Raw genomic sequence first — 21,028 nt, forward strand, 5'->3', positions numbered from 1 at the left:
GAAGTTCTCATCTGCTCCAGCCTGATAGAGGAGGCTTAGGTGGCCTAGCTCAAGACCTACATGTATTGGCTTGACAGTTCTGGTTATCCTGGCCCTTTTCCTACGTAAATTACGCATACTGCAGTTACCTTGCAATCCACGCACAGCAGACTTTATTACGGCAGAGTTTCCCAGTATGTGGATCGGTAAATGGCATGCAAAGGCTATGTAACGGCTTGTGGTGTCATATTGTGGTTGTTTTGTTTTTGTTTCATTAGTTAAAAAAAACATTCTTGTGGTGTCGGTGCAATACCCCAGAGGTAATGTCGCTTCCTCACGTTGGATTCATTGTTGTCGCTTAAGCCACTATTGAGCTAGTCTGACTGAGGAAGGAAAGAAAAAAAACCAAGTTGAAGTACAATTTGGTGGTTTAGCGATCTCCGGATTTGGTACTTCAGCGATGTATTCTGGCATCTTTATCTGTCCTGGTAGTTCTAAAAATGCTCGAGAATAACAGGAATGGCTTTTAAAGGCTTATTACTTCACTCCATACTCTATAGCAGCTTTTCAGCATATCATTAAGTAAACATTTGATGGGTCGGCCATTTATTTTCTGTGCCATCCCTCCGTATGGGGTACTACTGAACTACATGGTAAGAAAATGTAATATGGTACAAAAACAAATAAAAATTCCAATTATTGTACATTATATCGAGCACACACATTGGCAGCATCCCTCACGTTATATTTTGAGGCTATTAAAAGTTAGTCCAGCAGGGAACATGGCCTGCAAATCCCAATTTTTTTTACTTCCCAACCAAGTGTCCCTGAAAGAACGGATGAGCTATCCTTATCGGATCCCATGATCAACATCTTCAAGACGTTCAGTCCATTGAATTCCTGGGCCTCACTATTATTAGCCGTGGATGGATCACATTTCCTAGCTTCATGACGGAGCAAACTGTTCTCCCCTCTGGGCCGGTGCTCCTGCCTCACACCTAGCTCGGCTTCACGCTGTTGAAACCAAAGCTTTCAGAATCATTGGAATCTCCCACGATGAAGCAAACTCTGAGGGCCTTTCACTCACTCACCGCAGGCGGGTTGGTGGTCTTTCTGTCTTCTACCGACTCCTTTCCGGCCTTGCTCCCCCAGCTCTCTCTGTGCTCTGTCTCCCAAATATTCCTACAGGTCGCACAAGATCTGCCAGCAACCCTCTTATGGTTAAACTGCCAAAATCTAGGCTCTCTGCTCACCTTCACTCTTTCATTCCTCTTTTCTCCCGCCTCTGGAACAAACTCCCCCACTCCCTTCAATCTCACTCCTCCCTCCAGGTCTTTAAAACAGCTGTTCACCACCATCTCTTATCTTCCCCCATCCAAAACCTTGATCTTTTCTACCCCCACTAATTCACCCCAAATTCAGTTTTTTGAAATTCCAACTTCTTTCCTGGAAGTCCTTGCAGTGTCCATATGTTTTATACCTTTCCCACCTTCCCCCGAGCCCTCTCCCTCCCACAGATCTCTCGAAGTCCCTGCTCTCAAATGTTGTGTTTGTGTCCTTCCCCCTCTCTCCCCATCTTGTCTCCCCATCCTTATTATATGTTTTATGTGTCGGTTTGACTTTTTGTGTGATTAATGTTAGTTGTTTCACGAGCCTCGATCTTGTATACAAAACTCCCCCCCCCCCCCCCCCCCCCACCAAAAAAACCCAGCAGACAAGGCATTTCCGCCATGACAGGCACTTCCACATGATGAGTTGCTAAACATCTCATAGTGTATGCGACCTCTGCGTATCTAAGACAAAGAAACACCTCTCTCTTGAAGAACATCACCTTACATCCCACCTTTCATTACTAGGTGCAGTGGCCCTAAATACCATCAGCAGCAACCACCATGAAGCATAGACATAGGCCCCCTGCTGTCTTATTGCAGTCAGGTGTGGGGCCTTTGAGTATGGTAGTTTAGTTTCTCACCAGTCTTGTGTCCAATGCTCTTTATGCCCACCCCTTGTACCCAACCAAACCAGAATGCACACATCCATTTTGATCTTCTTCATGTACAAAATAGAGGCTCATGGAGGAGAAAGATGACAGAGAGACTGAGAGTATAAGGTAATGCATTGACAGTAGAGCAGTGGGCCAACATGTGGATATGACAACGGGATGGATGAACAAAGAGGAGAGGAGACAGAAGAGGGAAGGAAACATAGCAACCTGCAAACAGTTGTAGAAGAGGGTTACGAGGATTGAATATATCACAGGTAGGGATGGAGTGACCAGTTCTGGTCATCCCTAGTGCAATGTTGGTTTCAAAGGAGTAAAAAGGAGTGGAAGTGAGCCTTCAGGCCTGAATTTTGTCTATTCCTTCCAAAGTACAAGCTCTGTGGTCACCTCTACTCTGTCATCCCTCTTCGCTCCTGCCTTTGCAATTGTTTTCCTCCTTCAGTCCATGTTCAGTCATGAATGGAGAAGGTGGATCAGACTCGGCAACGGTTGCTCGAGTGAGATGTGCATGGAAGAAGTTTCGGGAACTGAGTGCCGTGCTGATGGAGGGGAGTGTCGTTGAAGCTGAAGGGAAAGGTGTATGCTGCATGCGTGAGAAGTGTTATAATTTATGGGAGCGAGACATGGGTAATGAACGTAGAGCAGCAATGAAGGCTGGAAAGGGTGGAAATGCGAATGGATCGGTGGATGTGCAGAGTATCGTTGAGAGAGAGGAAGACAAATGATGAATTGTGAAAGATGATGGGAATAGAGCCTGTGATTGATGCTGTGAAGAGGAACAGGTTGAGATGGTTTGGTCATGTGTTGAGGAAGGATGAAAGTGACTGGTTGAGAAGAGTAATGGAAATGAATGTAGAAGGAAGTAGAGGACGAGAAAGACCGAGAAAGACTTGGCTAAAGATGGTGGAAGAAGAAATGTGGGCAAGGGGGTTAACAAGGAGAGATGCAGAAAATAGGGCAAAATGGAGAAGATTGTCATGGGGACCGCAAGGCTAACCCCAGCTCTAGCAGGGAAAATGGCCTTAAAATGCATGTTGTTGTTGTTGGTGTTGTCTTCAGTCCAATCTCAAAACTTCCGTCAAACATCTTAAATTGGCAGTCCGCTACCATATCAGGTCATCTTCCAAACTAGGGCTGTCAACCGAGCCGAGACCGGGACGAAATCCCGGCGGTTTCGGCTTTCGAGACGGTCTCGGGACGGTCCCGAGATAAATTGATTGACGCAATTTCTCGGTAAAAAAATCCCGGTTAAAATTCCAACTTCTTGCAGATATTTTCCATAATAGAGGCATTTATTGAGCCTTACTTTCATTACTCTGCTTCTGCACAAGCATCATTTTTCGCAAGTGCAGCTGAACTGACACAAACGATGATAGATAAAGTAAACTCACTGTTCCAGGATTTTCCCCTCGTCAACAAACAATGCACTGCAAACGAATCCGAATTCCGAATCCGGATCTTCACCAACATCTAATCATGTCGTCCTTGTCACACACGCTGCATCTCCACAAAATTTCGTCCGAATCCGTCCACAACTTTTTGAGATATTGTGTTCACAAACAAACGGACAAACAGACAGGAGTGAAAACATAATCTCCATCGACCTTTGGTGGCGGAGGTAACGAAATCAGGATGAAGGTCACAATGAAAATCCGCCGCGTCGCGGCTTTATTTAAACCGTTGAATCCTTCCGCTGTATCACTCCGCCTCGCCCCGCCCCGCTGCGGTCACGTGTCCGTCCTTGGAGACGAGTTACGGAATGTGGTTGCTATGGTCTTTAGCACATTAATATCGAGGGATTCGCTCGAGGCTCCGTGAATGGAGGGACGATGTTTATTTCGATTAAAAACACGTTTAGAACAGATTATTCTACACACAATGTATTAATACAAGTACAATACATTATGTAGTTTTATGAAATGAGTTTTTGATGAACGTTTATGTTTAATTGCAACGCTAAATCTATAAATTGTAAGAATCCCTCGGGGTGTCGTTTGACGGTTTGAATGTGAAAGTATTTTGGTTATCTTATCTCCACTTTAGGCCTGATAAGTTGATTACGTTTACTTTAGTCACAGAGTCAAAATAAAGAGGGGGGGGGGGGGTGATCACTACACCGCCTGCTTTATAATTTACTACCAGAAGTACCCGGCATTGCCGGGTGGGGGAGGGGAGGGGAACGGGGGGGGGGGGGGGGGGAGCGAGCCCCTTGGCGATCACAACTCACAAAATGATAATGAAACTCCAACCGGGACTCGAATATGCCTGGGCAGAAACATTTTCTCCCTCTCTCTGACATTCCGAGCAAGAAATTACACGACAATACAAACTGTAATGAGATAACCCGGTCCCATCGGTGGCCGATCATCTGCATGTAGGCGGTGTATTTTATTTCATCCCGGTAAATGGAAGCTAAGTCGGAATTTAAGTACTCAACATCAGAAATGAATTTTTTTCATTGTTGTTTATATATTGTAATGAAATTCCATTATTTTTGAAGCCTTATTATTATTATTATTATTTTTTTTTATTATTATTATTTTTTTACTTTGCCGGGAACCGAGCCGATCTGAGATCCCGTTATGAAAATTGAAAATTTATCGAGACGGTTCCGAGACGGGATTTTGAATCTAGCTAACAGCACTATTCCAAACTTACTTGAGATATCATATATCCTTGAAAACCCGACCCACCCTACCCTCAGTCCCCCCTCACTACGACCCCAGTAGCCAGGTAAAGAAGAAAACACAAAGGGAGCTCAGGATATGAAAGCTAAACACGGAATGCATGAATTTTTATGGAGAACACCAAGAGTTAACATTGTTTCACGTTATTTAGATGGTAATATGGATATGAAGTGCTCTAATTGGCTGTAAGAATCAGCTTCAGTCTAACTGTACTCACCTGCTCCATTTGCCTTGTGGTTGGTGGGGCCAACAGGTGTTTTGTTCCCTGCAGATTTAATGTGGGAGCGAGTGGAGCGGGTGTTCGGCCAAAGTTGATCCTGTCCTGGTGATGATTCTGGGCTGTCTTCCTGCTTCCCATCTCCATTGACCATTGTAGAGGCCTTCATAAGGTCAGCGGGTAAGTCTGCCTTGCGGCCTGGCTTGTTTTCAATCTGTGATGAAAGAACGAGAGCTCAGTAAGAAAGAAACGCATTTTTAAATGTTTCTACTTGCATTGAAATTGACTTCTTCACTTTAATGTTTCGCAGCATAAGCCGTGGTTTGACCTATAATGGGCATTGCAATGTTTCTAACTTATGATCTCTTTGTTGGCTGGCAATGGTCCAAGTTCCACAGTCCAAATGGAATATACAGTCAATCTGTGATGTAACTTCTCGCAACAACTCTCACCTGTGACTTCATGATATCGTGAAGGGAGAGACGGGTGAGAGGCGTCGACGTGGAGGCCGAAAGTATCATCACTAAATGGGACTCTAGGTATAGTCTTGAGGCAGTCATTTGATACACCACTGCCAGTATCACCTCAGTTTAATTCATACCTAAGGCAATATTTAAAATAAGTTTATATCAAATTCTCACAATATTTACAGAGAATGGGAGCCAAAGCTGCCTAACCGGTCTGTGGTAGGAGGCCGTGGATGTACTTAGGCCCCTTCTCACTCTTCCCCTCCTCTCCCTCCCCTTTCCATTTATAACTTATTCTGATCAGAAGCAACGTTTCTATTATCTTCTTTGAGGTCTAAAAGAAAAAAGACCACAGCATGGACACCTCAAGGAGGTGAATTTAAATCATGGAGGAGCTTCAGTCTGGATGGATACTAAACTGCATCTATTTGGGTTATCCAATCGATTTGAGAATGACCGAGAACACATAATAACTGGGAATCTCAATAATTCTCAGAGAAAAGTATCAGAATCAATGTTCTCATGTCATGACCAAGGTTTAACATAATTGCATCAAAAATTGCATGGTTTCCAAAAGAAAAAATTTTAAACATAAAAAAACAGTACGTACCGTGTGATCACCTGATCATCATTATCATTATTATCTTGTTCCCCGTGCAGCGGGAGATGGGGTTTTGCAATCATTTCTGTGTGTGTGTATGTGTGTGTGTGTGTATGTGTTTGTGTGGACTCGAAATATCCACCTCTGCTTCGGTGAAGATTTGTGATTCACGGGCTAAGTTGTGAAATTGTGTTGTTTCCAGAGTTTATTCCAAGGGCTCTTTTCAGGATCACAACTGTAGATCGTTTGTGGTAATGTTCCCAGGGATCGTTTTTAAGATCTCTGTAAGGTTCTTCTTCATCATTCCCATTGCCCCAATTATCACTGGTACAATTTCAGTTCTCTTCAGCTTCCAGGATATTTTCACTTCATTCATGAAGTCCTGGTATTTGATCGTTTTCCTGATTTCTGCATTATTTAGGCCAAAATCACTGGGTACTAAAACCTCACTCAGCAATGCCTTATTTTCCTTTTTGTATCTGAATACCACATCTGGTCGCAATGCTTTGTTTTCTATGTTCACGCTGGATGGGATCATCAGGTCACATGTGAGCATTATGTCTTGATTCCAATTATTGCTTTTGGTTAATGTCTCCATGAGTTTTGTGGAACTGGGATATTGAAATTTCTGAAGAGGTGACATGACGTGATGTGTGTGTGTGTGTGTGTGTGTGTGTGTGTGTGTGTGTGTGTGTGTGTGTGTGTGTGTGTGTGTGTGTGTGTGTGTGTGTGTGTGTGTGTGTGGACTCGAAATATCCACCTCTGCTTCGGTGAAGATTTGTGATTCACGGGCTAAGTTGTGAAATTGTGTTGTTTCCAGAGTTTATTCCAAGGGCTCTTTTCAGGATCACAACTGTAGATCGTTTGTGGTAATGTTCCCAGGGATCGTTTTTAAGATCTCTGTAAGGTTCTTCTTCATCATTCCCATTGCCCCAATTATCACTGGTACAATTTCAGTTCTCTTCAGCTTCCAGGATATTTTCACTTCATTCATGAAGTCCTGGTATTTGATCGTTTTCCTGATTTCTGCATTATTTAGGCCAAAATCACTGGGTACTAAAACCTCACTCAGCAATGCCTTATTTTCCTTTTTGTATCTGAATACCACATCTGGTCGCAATGCTTTGTTTTCTATGTTCACGCTGGATGGGATCATCAGGTCACATGTGAGCATTATGTCTTGATTCCAATTATTGCTTTTGGTTAATGTCTCCATGAGTTTTGTGGAACTGGGATATTGAAATTTCTGAAGAGGTGACATGACGTGATGTGTGTGTGTGTGTGTGTGTGTGTGTGTGTGTGTGTGTGTGTGTGTGTGTGTGTGTGTGTGTGTGTGTGTGTGTGTGTGTGTGTGTGTGCGCGCATGCGTGTGTATGTGTGTGTGTCCAGGCCGCAACGTTTTTACCATCTGAGTTATTGTCATCAAATTTTCAAGAACGTTTTATAATGAGAATATGGAGAAGACAAATTAATAATTTTGTCAAAAGGTCAAAATGACAGCGTTACATCAAATCATAAATTTTCATCTGATTGACCTGAAATTTAAATTTACCGTTTCAGTTTTGTCATCAAGTTTTGAACAAAGCTTCATTATGAGAATATGGAGAAGTCAAATTAATAACTTGGTCAAAACGTAAAAGGTCAGTGTCACATAACATCGTCAATTTTCATACAATTGACCTGAAATTATAGGAATTTGCATATTGGGTCCCTGAATTGGTTCACCAATGAAAATCTAGAAGCCGATTTTTTAAAATCAAAAGTCAAAAGGTCAAAGGTCAACTGTGTGTGTGTATGTGTGTGTGTTACATAAAATCGTCAATTTTCATTTTGTATTTTTTTTTAGCTGTTTCGTCATGTTTGACATACAGAAGAAGAAGAAGACATCTGATACAAAGCGGATACGCCGGGCTTTGCATTTTAGATGCTTTCTGGTTATTTTTGTTTTTGTTAATTATATTTATTAGTAAAATTACTTTTTGTTTCCTTTAGGTTAGAGAGTAACATGAAATTACTGAAGGGTTTGTACACAAAAAATTAATTTCTGATAAATAAAAAAAAAAACACCGTTTAGAGGCCATTTTTCCCCGCAAAGCGGGGGTTGGCCTTTTCGGGGACCGTGGTGGTTGTTGTTTTTTGGTCCCCTTTTTGAAGCAATGTTTTACGGCCGGATGCCCTTCCTGACGCCAACCCTTTTTGCCGCCTTCAACGACAAACAGGGAATTACCAGTGAACTGGTACTCAACTGGTACGTAACTACTTGATTATACTTGTATCAACAAGGTAAGTGTAATCATGTTGGTTCCTTGTCTTTTGAATCCTCATTATCTGTATTACCCAACACTCCAGCAATTCGTTACTGAATACTCAATTAACCCTTGCTCTTAGACAACTGGCACTTTCATCATAAACCCTTCAATGAGCCCTGACTCTGAAGCAAGTTGTAAGTTGTCATTTGTACTCAAGTTGGGAACACATCTTGTGCATTGTAACTTGCATAATCATAACTGTAAACCTGTGTGATGTGATTGGTCTCTGGCTTAATCGTCAGAGAAAACAATATATGAATTGCAATTTAAATGTGAGAAAAAAAAAAAGCCCAAGATATTCAAGATATGATAATGTCAAGATATTCGCACAACGCCAAGAAACAGTATGTACAAGCCAGGGTGTCGGCCGCAGCGGTAAACAGAACAAGGTGGTGCCATTGACGGTTCATAGTAAAGCAGAACAGCAATGGATGAGGGGAAAAAAACATTAACGTCGGTGCGAATGAACTGATCTAACAGGACAAAGATAAGACAAGATGGTTTTGGAATTGGTAAAGAAGTAGTTATAAAATGGTAGAACATTTGAAAGAGAAACTGCAGGCAAGGTGAGCACTAACAGAAGTGCCTGGCAGTGAAACTTTACCTGTAAACCAGTTTGCTCTTCATAATCTGTTTATAACAATGAGAACTTTATGGAATTGCTGTGTAGAGAGAAAAATGGGGATTATGGAGAAAGTATTGCTATTAATCTATTCACATGATGCAAATCTGGCTGAAGAGGCCTCATCATGATCCACGGTTGTATGACCTACATCGCTCTGTATTGTGCTATATAAAACAGCAATTGTGATAATGTCCCTCCATTACACACCCCATGGGTTGGATCCACTCTGTGTAGGCTTCGAGTGCATTTTCCATAGTTGTAGAAATTACATTTTTGTATACAAAGCCGAAGCTTGTGGAGGAGTGCGACTGTTTGAGCAACATACATGATACACCTAAGATGTAAAACAAATTAGTGAGCTGTAAACATTAAATGATGGCTGGTGTTGGCTTAGCAGTGTGGGTGCTGGCTTGAGATCCTAGGATCCTGAGTTTGAATCCTGGTTGATCGCTGAATCAACATCAGGGGCGTTGACTCAGCCTGTTATCCTTCCGAGATCGGCAAATTGAGTACCAGCTTGCTCGGACGAATGAGCCATTCGGGTACCCTGCGTCGGAGTGGCGACCCATCCAGGATTGTGCCCAATAGCCAAGAAAACTGCTTTGGCAGCCCTATGCATCGTCACGGTGCAAAAAGGAATGGTTATCATCATCAAACGTAAAATGATGGCTGGCTTAAGACCTTAAGGTTGTGAGTTCAAACCCCTGTAGTGCCACAAGTAACGTCAGGTGGGGCGACTCAGCCTGTCATCCTTCTGAGGCTGGAAAAATGAGTACCACATTTGGGAATAAATGAGTACCACATTTGGGAATAAATGAGTACCACATCTGGGAATAAATGAGCCATTTGAGTATCCTGTGTTGGAGTGGCGACCAACCCAGGGTTGTGCCTCCTAGCCAGTGAAACTTCCTCGACTTCCATATGCACCTGATGGAGGCAAAGGAGTGGTTTCTTCTTGAACCTAAACATAACATTTTACGAATGAGCCTGTATTCAAATTTCCCATCTGGAATCGAATCCATGCACTGACCTGATCATACCTGTTCTGAACAAATCTGGTCGAATCCATGGACCTCGTCCAATACATAGACCTGAAACAATCCATGGACCTGATCAAATCAATGGACCTGATACAATCCATGGACCTGAAACAATCATGTACCTGATCAAATCCATGAACCACCTTTAGAGGCCATTTTCCCCGCAAAGCAGGGGTTGCCCTTTTTCGGGCACCATGGTCCCCTTTTTGAAGCAATGTATTTTTTATGGCCGGATGCCCTTCCTGCTGCCAACCCTGGTGGTCGCCTCTTGCAACACACGGGGAATTACCAGTGAACTGGTGCTCAATTTGCCGACCTCGGAAGGATGACAGGCTGAGTCAACACCCCTGGCGTTAATTCAGCGATTGACCGGGATTCGAACCCAGGATCCTAGAATCCCAAGCTGGCACCCAAACCGCTAAGTCAACACCAGGCTCACCTGATCAAATCCATGGACCTGAAATAATCCATGGATCTGATCAAATCCATCGAACTTTTCCAACCCATGGACCTGGTCCAGTCCATGTACCTGATCATATCAATGGAGCTGATCACATCAATGGAGCTGATCACATCAAAGGAGCTGATCACATCAATGGACCTGATCACATCAATGGACCTGATCACATCAATGGACCTGCTCACATCAATGGAGCTGCTCACATCAATGTAGCTGATCAAATCAATGGACCTGCTCACATCAATGGAGCTGATCACATCAAAGGAGCTGATCACATCAATGGAGCTGATCACATCAAAGGAGCTGATCACATCAATGGACCTGATCACATCAATGGACCTGCTCACATCAATGGAGCTCATCACATCAATGGACCTGATCACATCAATGGACCTGATCATATCAATGGAGCTGATAAAATCCATGTACCTGATCATATCAATGGTTTATTTATGAACCTAAAAATAAAATTTTACTAATGAGCCTGTATTCAAAATTTCTCCTCTGGATTCAAATCCATGTACTGACCTGATCAATCCCATGTACCTGATCATGTCAATGGACCTGATCATCTCAAAAGGCCTGATCAAATCCATGGACCTGATAGAACCCATGACTCACTCAGGCCATTCCTTCCATCTTTGTTCTAGGGATTGTAGGCCAAGGATCACTGAACCTTTTGTCACAAAAAACAAATAATCATTATCATACGATCATTCGAGAAGCGTTTGTTTGGTTGTGTGGGTTTGACGTCTAGATGCACTCCTGAACTGCCGGACAGAATGAGTTAACTGGTGGTTGTACTCAGGGTGTTACTTTTAGGGGGTAAAAAACATTCATCATCCCTGGGTTGGGAGCACTCCAATTCCCTCCTTGTAAATATGTATCATAAAGCACCATTCCCAGTAGGAGGTGGGATTTTTTAGTCCTAATAAAATACACAAATTCTGGAGGAATTAACCCGTCCGTAATTCTTGGGGAATCATCCTATCCATCATTCTGGGAGAATTACGGACAGGTTCCTCACTAGTATCTGGAATTGAGGTTTGTGATGTTGTACGAATCACAAGACTAACAATAAATAATTAAATCAACAGGTCAGAGTGCAAGCATTACTGTCGATCTTGTGGTGCATTTGTGGAGAACTACATTGGAAATGTCTCCAAGACTTTGAATGGATTCATGACACCCGGATAACCTCGTACATCACCGCACGCATTTCATTCAGCGCACAAAACACTCCAGAGTAGCGGTTCTCACCTGATCTCTCATCGTAATGGAAGTTCTTGTGATACGAGGCAGCAGGAACCTGTGCTTGATGCCGGCACTACAAACAGCACGGTAAGGTAGTCAGCCGTCCAGGCGGTGGCACATCGCTCGCGTGATTGGCTTTCGCGTGACTGGGAAGAACAAAAGGTTCAAAAAGCGAAAGATGACTGCAGTTGCTCGGTGCAAGATAACACCGTGACGTGTAACAAAATGACATTACAAAGCATATGGAGGTATGTGTGTGCTGGATGGATGGGGTAAAGGCCTGCAACCAAGCTGTCTCTGCCAAAGCTTCAGGAAGCAGTGCAGGATGGGAATGTTTGGAGAAATCTGATCATGAATGTCACCACAACTCGGATATGATTTGATGGGACTAGAAGACTATACATACAGGGTGTCAATAAAGTCCTTGTGCAACTTTCAACTTTTATAACATGATGTATACATAATTTTGAAAAACCGATAAATGGTGCATGAAAGAACAAGAAAGAGCAATTAGAGATTGCAGACCCTCACCAGGACGTGTTTTTTAGTGGTTTTTAAGGCTGTTGTGTTAAAACAAATATGGTGGCCGAACCACATGAATGATGACGTCATCATTATTTCTTTCTCCACCAATTTATCTCTAGACACCGCTCAACAAATTTCATCTCGATCCGATGAAGTTTTGTACTTGTCGAATTATAACGTCATAATGGAGGCACCTATGACATCATCATTAAGATATGTTGTTCCCTATGGAGAGTTCATTACAATGAGCCATGTCTCAATTTTTTTTATATGCAGCACTTTCGGAGATATATAGGTGCAAAGTTTTTCGTTTTTTCCAAGATGGCGCCCTTACCACGTGACCTATGACGTCATAATTATCATTTAAAATTATACAGGTGGATTTACACCTATGGTGAAAATTTCCTGTCAATCGGACCAACGGTTGCAGAGAAAATGCAACCATAGTTCGGGACCCAAATGCGTTAATTGTGGTAGTAGATCTTACCACTGGTGTTGAAGTTTCCTCCTCAGAAAATGTTAACCCATCAAGAAACCCAGTGGAATTGTGATTTCAACAACAACAATAACTAGAATGCCACTCAGTATAGAGCAAACCTCCGCCTGGTTGGCCATATCACTCAATGGTGAATAATCACTTTTAAAATTCTACTAGCTGGATCCGGATCTGGATCTTCACCAAAATTGAATCGATTCTTCCTTGTCCCACACACAACCTGTCCAACAAGTTTCATCCAAATCCGTCCACAACCTTTTGAGATATCCTGCTATGCATCGTTTTTGGCCCTATCTCTCAATGGTGAAGAATCACTTTAAAAATTAAATAATTATCATATCGGAATCCATATTCAGATCTTCACCAAAATCGAATCTGTTTGTCCTTGTCAGACACCCAACCGGTCCACCACGTTTCGTCCAAATCCATCCATAACTTTTTGAGATATCTTGCTATGTATCGTTTTTGGCCCGATCTCCCAATGGTGAAGAATCACTTTTTAAAATTCTAGTAGCCGGATCCGGATCTTCAGCAAAATCTAATCATTTCGTCCTTGTCACATCCGCTAACTCTGACAAATTTGGTCCGAATCCGTCCACAACTTTTTGAGATATTTTGTTCACAAACAAACAGACAGACAGGGGTGAAAACATAACCTACATCCACCTTTGGTGGCCAAGGTAACAATCAGGACGACACTCGGTAGAGCGCATACCTCCACCAAGCTGAACAGTTTATGTTCTGTATCCCATTCAAATTCCGGATCTGGATCTGGATCCAGACTTTAAACAAATTCGAATCAGCTTGTTCTTGTCACACAACTAACCTGTCCACAAAGTTTCGTCCAAATCCATCCATAACTTTTTTGAGATATCCTGCTCAGACAAACAGACAGACAAAGATAACCTCCGTCCACCTTCGTTGGTGGAGGTAACAACAATAATAAGAGCATTCACATTAACAAAACTTTATGAATTCTGCTTTCGTATGACATTACAGATTATGTACATGTATCATGTGCACATAAAATAGTTAGAAAAGTTCAAAGTTGCACAAAGATTTCATGGAAGCCGCATGGTGAACATTCTCATTCATTATGATGACAAAATTGAACCACATGGAGGAAAACAAAGCGTCCCATTGGAGGAGGGCACGTCGTTACCACAATGTAAACCGCAAATCACCGCAACATTTATCTGTGGTTTACCTTTTACCGTTTACTGCACCACAAGCACAGCACTGCACCACCAGGACAGCACGATCAACCCTGCACCGCAATCACAGCACTACACCATGAGCACAGCACCATGAGCACCGCACTGCACCACGAGGACAGCACCGCACCACCAGGACAGCACGATCAACCTTGCACCGCAATCACAGCATCACACAATGAGCACAGCACCATGAGCACAGCACTGCACCACAAGCACAGCAATGCACCACGAGGACAGCACGATCAACCTTGCACCGCTATCACAGCACCACAAGCGCAATTCGATCACCACCGCACCGCGAACACCCCGCACGGCTATCACAGCACCATGAGCCCACCAATGCACCAAGAGTATATCACAGCACCACACGCGCAGCATGATCACCCCCGCATCGAACACCGCTATCACAGCACCGCACATCAGAGCACCATGAGCACAGCACCACAAGCACAGCACGATCACCCCCGCACCACGAACACCTCGCACAGCGAACACCCTGCACCGCACATCACAGCACCACGAGTACAGCACCACAAGGACAGCACGATCACGGCCGCACCGCACATCACAGCACCACAAGCACAGCACCACAAGGACAGCACGATCACCGCCGCACCGCACATCACAGCAACACGAGCACAGCACCACAAGGACAGCACGATCACCGCCGCACCGCACATCACAGCACCACAAGGACAGCATGATCACCGCCGCACCGCACATCACAGCACCAAGAGCACAGCACCACAAGAACAGCACGATCACCGCCGCACCGCACATCACAGCACCAAGAGCACAGCACCACAAGGACAGCACGATCACCGCCGCACCGCACATCACAGCACCACGAGCACAGCACCACAAGGACAGCACGATCACCGCCGCACCGCACATCACAGCACCACGAGCACAGCACCACAAGGACAGCACGATCACCGCCGCACCGCACATCACAGCACCACGAGCACAGCACCACAAGGACAGCACGATCACCGCCGCACCGCACATCACAGCACCACGAGCACAGCACCACGAGGACAGCACGATCACCGCCGCACCGCACATCACAGCACCAAGAGCACAGCACCACAAGGACAGCACGATCACCGCCGCACCGTACATCACAGCACCACGAGAACAGCACCACAAAGACAGCACGATCACAGCCGCACCACACATCACAGCACCACAAGCACAGCACCACAAGGACAGCACGATCACCGCCGCACCGCACATCACAGCAACACGAGCACAGCACCACAAGGACAGCACGATCACCGCCGCACCGCACATCACAGCACCACAAAGACAGCACGATCACCGCCGCACCGCACATCACAGCACCACGAGCACAGCACCACAAGGACAGCACGATCACCGCCGCACCGCACATCACAGCACCAAGAGCACAGCACCACAAGGACAGCACGATCACCGCCGCACCGCACATCACAGCACCACAAAGACAGCACGATCACCGCCGCACCGCACATCACAGCACCACGAGCACAGCACCACAAGGACAGCACGATCACCGCCGCACCGCACATCACAGCACCAAGAGCACAGCACCACAAGGACAGCACGATCACCGCCGCACCGCACATCACAGCACCGCACATCACAGCACCACGAGCACAGCACCACAAGCGCATTTTGATCACCCCCGCACCACCATTACCCCGCCCCGTGATTGTTTCTGGGGGGACGCCAGCACGTAGAGTGTATACAATTTGCTTATGGATCGCATCGAGATCGTTCAATCGGATGGAGACACCACGTGCTGCGTGCAAGGTGGGGGAGGGGGTGGGGGAGGGGCTGGGGGTGGGATTGCGGGAGGGATTGGGGGAGGTAGAGTCCCTTTATACAAGGGACTCTAGGGGGAGGGATTGCGGGGATTGCGGGAGGGGCTGGGGGAGGGATTGCGGGAGGGATTGGGGGAGGGATTGGGGAAGGGGCTGGGGGAGGGATTACGGGAGGGGCTGGGGGAGGGATTACGGGAGGGGCTGGGGGAGGCATTGCGGGACTGCTGGGGGAGGGATTGCGGGAGGGGCTGGGGGAGGGATTGCGGGAGGGGCTGGGGGAGGGATTGCGAGAGCGGCTGGGGGAGGGATTGCGGGAGGGGCTGGGGTAGGGATTGCGGGAGGGGCTGGGGCAGGGATATCGGGAGGGATTGGGGGAGGGATTGCGGGAGGGGCTGGGGGAGGGATTGCGGGAGGAGCTGGGGGAGGGCTGCGGGAGGGGCTGGGGGTGGAATTGGGGGAGGAGCTGGGGGAGGGATTGGGGGGAATTGCGGGAGGGGCTGGGGGTGGAATTGGGGGAGGGGCTGGGGGTGGAATTGGGGGAGGAGCTGGGGGAGGGATTGCGGGAGGGATTGGGGGGGGGGATTTCGGGAGGGGCTGGGGCAGGGATTTCGGGAGGGGCTGGGGGAGGGATTGGGTGAGGGGCTGGGGCAGGGATTTCGGGAGGGGCTGGGGGAGGGATTGCGGGAGGAGCTGGGGCAGGGATTGCGGGAGGGATTGCGGGAGGGGCTGGGGGAGGGATTGCGGGAGGGATTGGGGGGATTGCGGGAGGGGCTGGGGGAGGGATTGCGGGAGGCGCTGCCGCTCGTTGACGCGAGTTCAAATCCCTGTCCTCCCCTCCCCCACCAAACTCGCCACAGCTTTCCCTGTTAGACGAACACGTGACGTGTGTAACTCATGTGTCCCCAAACACGAACTTATTGGGTTTAATATGGCGATGAGCGTTTGGAAGTCGCTGTACCTCCTCCCGCCCCCCTGGACCCCCGATCTGTTTTTAATGTTGATTTCACCACAGAGCTCTTAATAACGTCACAACCATATTAAATGTCGTCACCTTTTATTCAACCCGCGTCTCAGGAAGACCCTCTCGCACCACGACGACCCTCCGACCCCGGAGGCCGCAGTCAGCGTCGCGAATAATGCGCGAAACCTTTCGGGTCCTTGCGCTGCTCATCGGAGAATTTGTAAACAGGTCGAGGAGGCACCATGGTGAGGAGGGACCATGGCGAGGGGGGGAACCATGGCGAAGGGACCATAGCGAGGAGGGACCATGGCGAGGGGGGGACCATGGCGAGGAGGGGACCATGGCGAGGGTGGACCATAGCGAGGAGGGACCATGGCGAGGGGGGCCCATAGCGAGGAGGAACCATGGCGTGGAGGGGACCATGGCGAGGGTGGACCATAGCGAGGAGGGACCATGGCGAGGGGGGGCCCATGGCGAGGAGGGGACCATGGCGAGGGTGGACCATAGCGAGGAGGGACCATGGCGAGGGGGGCCCATAGCGAGGAGGAACCATGGCGTGGAGGGGACCATGGCGAGGGTGGACCATAGCGAGGAGGGACCATGGCGAGGGGGACCATGGCGAGGAGGGGACCATGGCGAGGGGGGACCATGGCGAGGGGGGACCATGGCGAGGGGGGCCCATAGCGAGGAGGAACCATGGCGTGGAGGGGACCATGGCGAGGGTGGACCATAGCGAGGAGGGACCATGGCGAGGGGGGACCATGGCGAGGAGGGGACCATGGCGAGGGGGGACCATGGCGAGGGGGGGACCATGGCGAGGAGTGGACCATGGCGAGGAGGAACCATGGCGAGGAGGGGACCATGGCGAAGGGGGACCATGGCGAGGGGTGGACCATGGCGAGGAGGAAACCATGGCGAGGAGGGACCATGGCGAGGGGGGACCATGGCGAGGGGTGGACCATGGCGAGGAGGGGACCATGGCGAGGGGGGACCATGGCGAGGGGGAGGGGCATGGCGAGGGGTGGACCATGGCGAGGAGGGGACCATGGCGAGGGGGAACCATGGCGAGGAGGGGACCATGGCGAGGGGGGGCCATGGCGAGGAGGGGCCCATGGCGAGGGGGGACCATGGCGAGGAGGAACCATGGCGTGGAGGAGACCATGGCGAGGGTGGACCATAGCGAGGAGGGACCATGGCGAGGGGGGGACCATGGCGAGGGTGGACCATAGCGAGGAGGGACCATGGCGAGGGGGGACCATGGCGAGGAGGAACCATGGCGTGCAGGGGACCATGGCGAGGGTGGACCATAGCGAGGGGAGGACCATGACGAGGGGGAACATAGCGAGGAGGGGACCATGGCGAGGGAACGTCCATGGCGAGGGGGAACCATGGCGAGGGGTGACCATAGCGAGGAGGGGACCATGGCGTGGAGGGAACCATGGCGAGGGTGGACCATAGCGAGGAGGAACCATGGCGAGGGGGGACCATGGCGAGCAGGGTCCATGGCGAGGGGGAGGACCATGGCGAGGGGGGACCATAGCGAGGGGAGGACCATGACGAGAGGGGACCATGGCGAGGGAACGACCATGGCGAGGGGGAACCATGGCGAGGGGTGACCATAGCGAGGAGGGGACCATGGCTTGGGGAGGACCATGGCGAGGAGGACCATAGCGAAGGGGGAACCATGGCGAGGGGGGAACCATGGCGAGGGGGAACCATGGCGAGGGGGACCATGGCGAGGGGGGGACCATAGCGAGGGGGGAACCATAGCGAGGAGGCCCATAGCGAGGAGGGAACCATGGCGAGGGGGACCATAGCGAGGAGGACCATGGCGAGAGGGACCATGGCGAGGAAACCCATGGCGAGAGGGACCATGGCGAGGAGACCCATGGCGAGGGGAACCATGGCGAGGGGAACCATGGTGAGGAGGGGACCATGGCGAGGGGAACCATGGCGAGGGGGAACCATGGCGAGGGGAACCGTGGTGAGGAGGGGACCATGGTGAGGAGGGACCATGGCGAGGGGGAACCATGGTGAGGGGGGGACCATGGTGAGGAGGGACCATGGCGAGGAGGAACCATGGCGAGGGGGAACCATGGCGAGGGGAACCATGGCGAGGGGGAACCATGGCGAGGGGGAACCATGGTGAGGAGGGGACCATGGCGAGGGGAACCATGGCGAGGGGGAACCATGGCGAGGGGAACCGTGGTGAGGAGGGGACCATGGTGAGGAGGGACCATGGCGAGGGGGAACCATGGCGAGGGGGGGACCATGGTGAGGAGGGACCATGGCGAGGAGGAACCATGGCGAGGGGGCACCATGGCGAGGGGAACCATGGCGAGGGGGAACCATGGCGAGGGGGAACCATGGCGAGGGGGAACCATGGCGAGGGGGAACCATGGCGAGGGGGAACCATGGCGAGGGGAACCATGGTGAGGGGGGTCCATGGTGAGGAGGGACCATGGCGAGGAGGAACCATGGTGAGGAGGGGGCCATGGTGAGGAGGGACCATGGCGAGGAGGAACCATGGCGAGGGGTCGCCGGTAGGGGCGTCTAGTCGTGGACGCAACACCGCGTTTCAGACAAAGGTTTCCTACCTAGTGGAGGCCGTGCTCGTACATGGCAGCTCGTTCCTCCAAGCGGACAGGTTGCGTCACGGACACGTCGCTTCTTCGAGCTACCGAACCCCCCACGGACACACCTGGATATACGAAGTCGGTCTCGCAAGCCGTCGCAGGTCCGAATAACAATGGCTAACGAGTCTGACGGAGCGTCGCACGCAATCGGAATAAGGTCCGAGTCGTGAGCACAAGAAACAGACAAAGTCGAGCTCACCTGCAGCGGCGACTCGGGTGCGCAAAGGTAGATTTGTTGGTGGCGGTGGAAGAGCGCCGGGCGTACGCGAGGAGCGCCGGGGACACACAAGGGGGCGCCGGACAGCGAGCCGTTCGTTCCACGTGGTGTCACGCACGGTGGGGGTTCGGGGGGCGGGGCTGGATTACCGTGCACGGGGCAGGACAATGGGACACGCACGGGACGGACCGACGATGTGCGACGGTGATGGCAAAACAGCTGCACGGGAGGGGAGGGTTTAGGAGGACCGTGACCACGGAGGGACACACGGGGACCATGGAAACGTAAAGAGGGACGTGCAGAAAATGCGCCATTCCTGGGGCAAGCGGACTCACCTTGCGTTCTTACGTGCCAGGTGGTCAGGGCGTGCTGTACGTGGAAGTGGTGAATCCTGCGCAGACATACACCGCGGAATCAGTGTCCACAAGGGAGGGAGGGAAAGCTTTCGGCATTGTTCCGGATCGCCCACGTGAGCCATCGGTTGATGACGTAACAACACAGTATCAAAAAGTTTCCCTTTTCGCGCGAACTCCGCACCCTGATCGATCCGTGCCGCGCACCCCGCACCCCGCACCCCGCACGGCTCGTTCGGCGTTCTCTTCGCCGAACGACGTCACGATGCGACGGCTCACACGTCTCGGCAGATTAAGGATCGCCATTATTAAGGCCGATAAAACGTCATACAGATATGGCGTCACGTGGTGAAAGCGCGCCCTTTGTGTACGAATGACGGAAATCCGGTTCGCTGGCGGTGACTCCCGCACGACTCCGGACTCGAGTCGAGATCGCGACGATCGGCGTCGGCCCGGCGCGGCTCGGGAGTGGATACGTACGGGTCTCGGGTCGGTGCTCCGCCCGGCGAGCTTTGCCACCTCAGGCCGGCGGTGTTTCCCAGCGGAGGAGGTGTGAGGGGTTCCCAGAGGTCGCGGAGCTGTGATGGGCGGGATCCGCTTGTCGGGGAGGGGTCCGTACCCGGGCCGCTGTGCTGGACCTTCAGCGCCCCCACGTGACCCACCGACCACGTCGTGTAAGCTCGTGACGTGCAGGTTGCGGCCGCTGCATTCTTTGCACGACGCCCCGGTGGCTCTTTGTCCACTGCCCTTGGGGTTCTGGTCCGAGGCTAGAGGAAGAACCGGCTACCTGTCACCTGTGTCACGAATTATGGCTGATCGATCAGTTTGAACTCAATATATACTGAAACTCCCACTTTTAAAGTAAACTTTGTTGTCTTTTCATTACCGAGTTGCAGCATCAATCGGTGAGCGTTAGGTGTCGCTGCACGTCCACTCAACGAGTGCGGTTGATGCTCCTGGCTCTGGCGAGTGCGGCGTTACACACTATACGTGCCCACTCTGTGTCGCTAGCACCTAGCACACTCCATGCCCCTAGCACACTTCGTACTCCCAATACACTCACTCCGTGCCGCCATTGCCCTCTGTGTCCCCAGCACACACCGTAACCTTAGCACACTCGGCGCCCCCTAATGCACTCTCTCCGTGCCCCTAGCTCAGTAGCTCACCCCCACCACCT

At 49.7% G+C, this 21,028-nt stretch overlaps 1 protein-coding gene across 9 annotated transcripts in view; it reads right to left on the reverse strand.

Moving 5' to 3' along the window:
• The window catches only part of LOC137438841 (DNA (cytosine-5)-methyltransferase 3A), a 90,316-nt gene extending 69,801 nt beyond the window's left edge, over positions 1–20,515 (reverse strand). Inside the window, exons 1-5 of one of the 9 annotated variants that reach the window (XM_078767325.1) lie at positions 20,332–20,425; positions 19,834–19,889; positions 13,870–14,027; positions 11,648–11,787; positions 4,886–5,099 (exon numbers count right to left, since the gene is read on the reverse strand). In XM_078767325.1, the coding sequence (XP_078623451.1) occupies positions 4,886–5,099; positions 11,648–11,659 (226 nt within the window). In that variant the 5' untranslated portion in view covers positions 11,660–11,787; positions 13,870–14,027; positions 19,834–19,889; positions 20,332–20,425. Of the gene's footprint in view, positions 1–4,885; positions 5,100–11,647; positions 11,788–13,869; positions 14,183–19,833; positions 19,998–20,331 lie in introns of those variants that run through there. The other 8 variants (XM_078767326.1, XM_068134256.2, XM_078767327.1 and 5 more) reach the window with 8 other exon arrangements.
• Between the last annotated feature and the right edge of the window lie 513 nt (positions 20,516–21,028).

This window comes from Myxine glutinosa, chromosome 13 (genome assembly GCF_964187855.1).
Source record: "Myxine glutinosa chromosome 13, kmMyxGlut1.1, whole genome shotgun sequence".
In the NCBI taxonomy this organism is placed as follows: Eukaryota; Metazoa; Chordata; class Myxini; order Myxiniformes; family Myxinidae; genus Myxine; species Myxine glutinosa.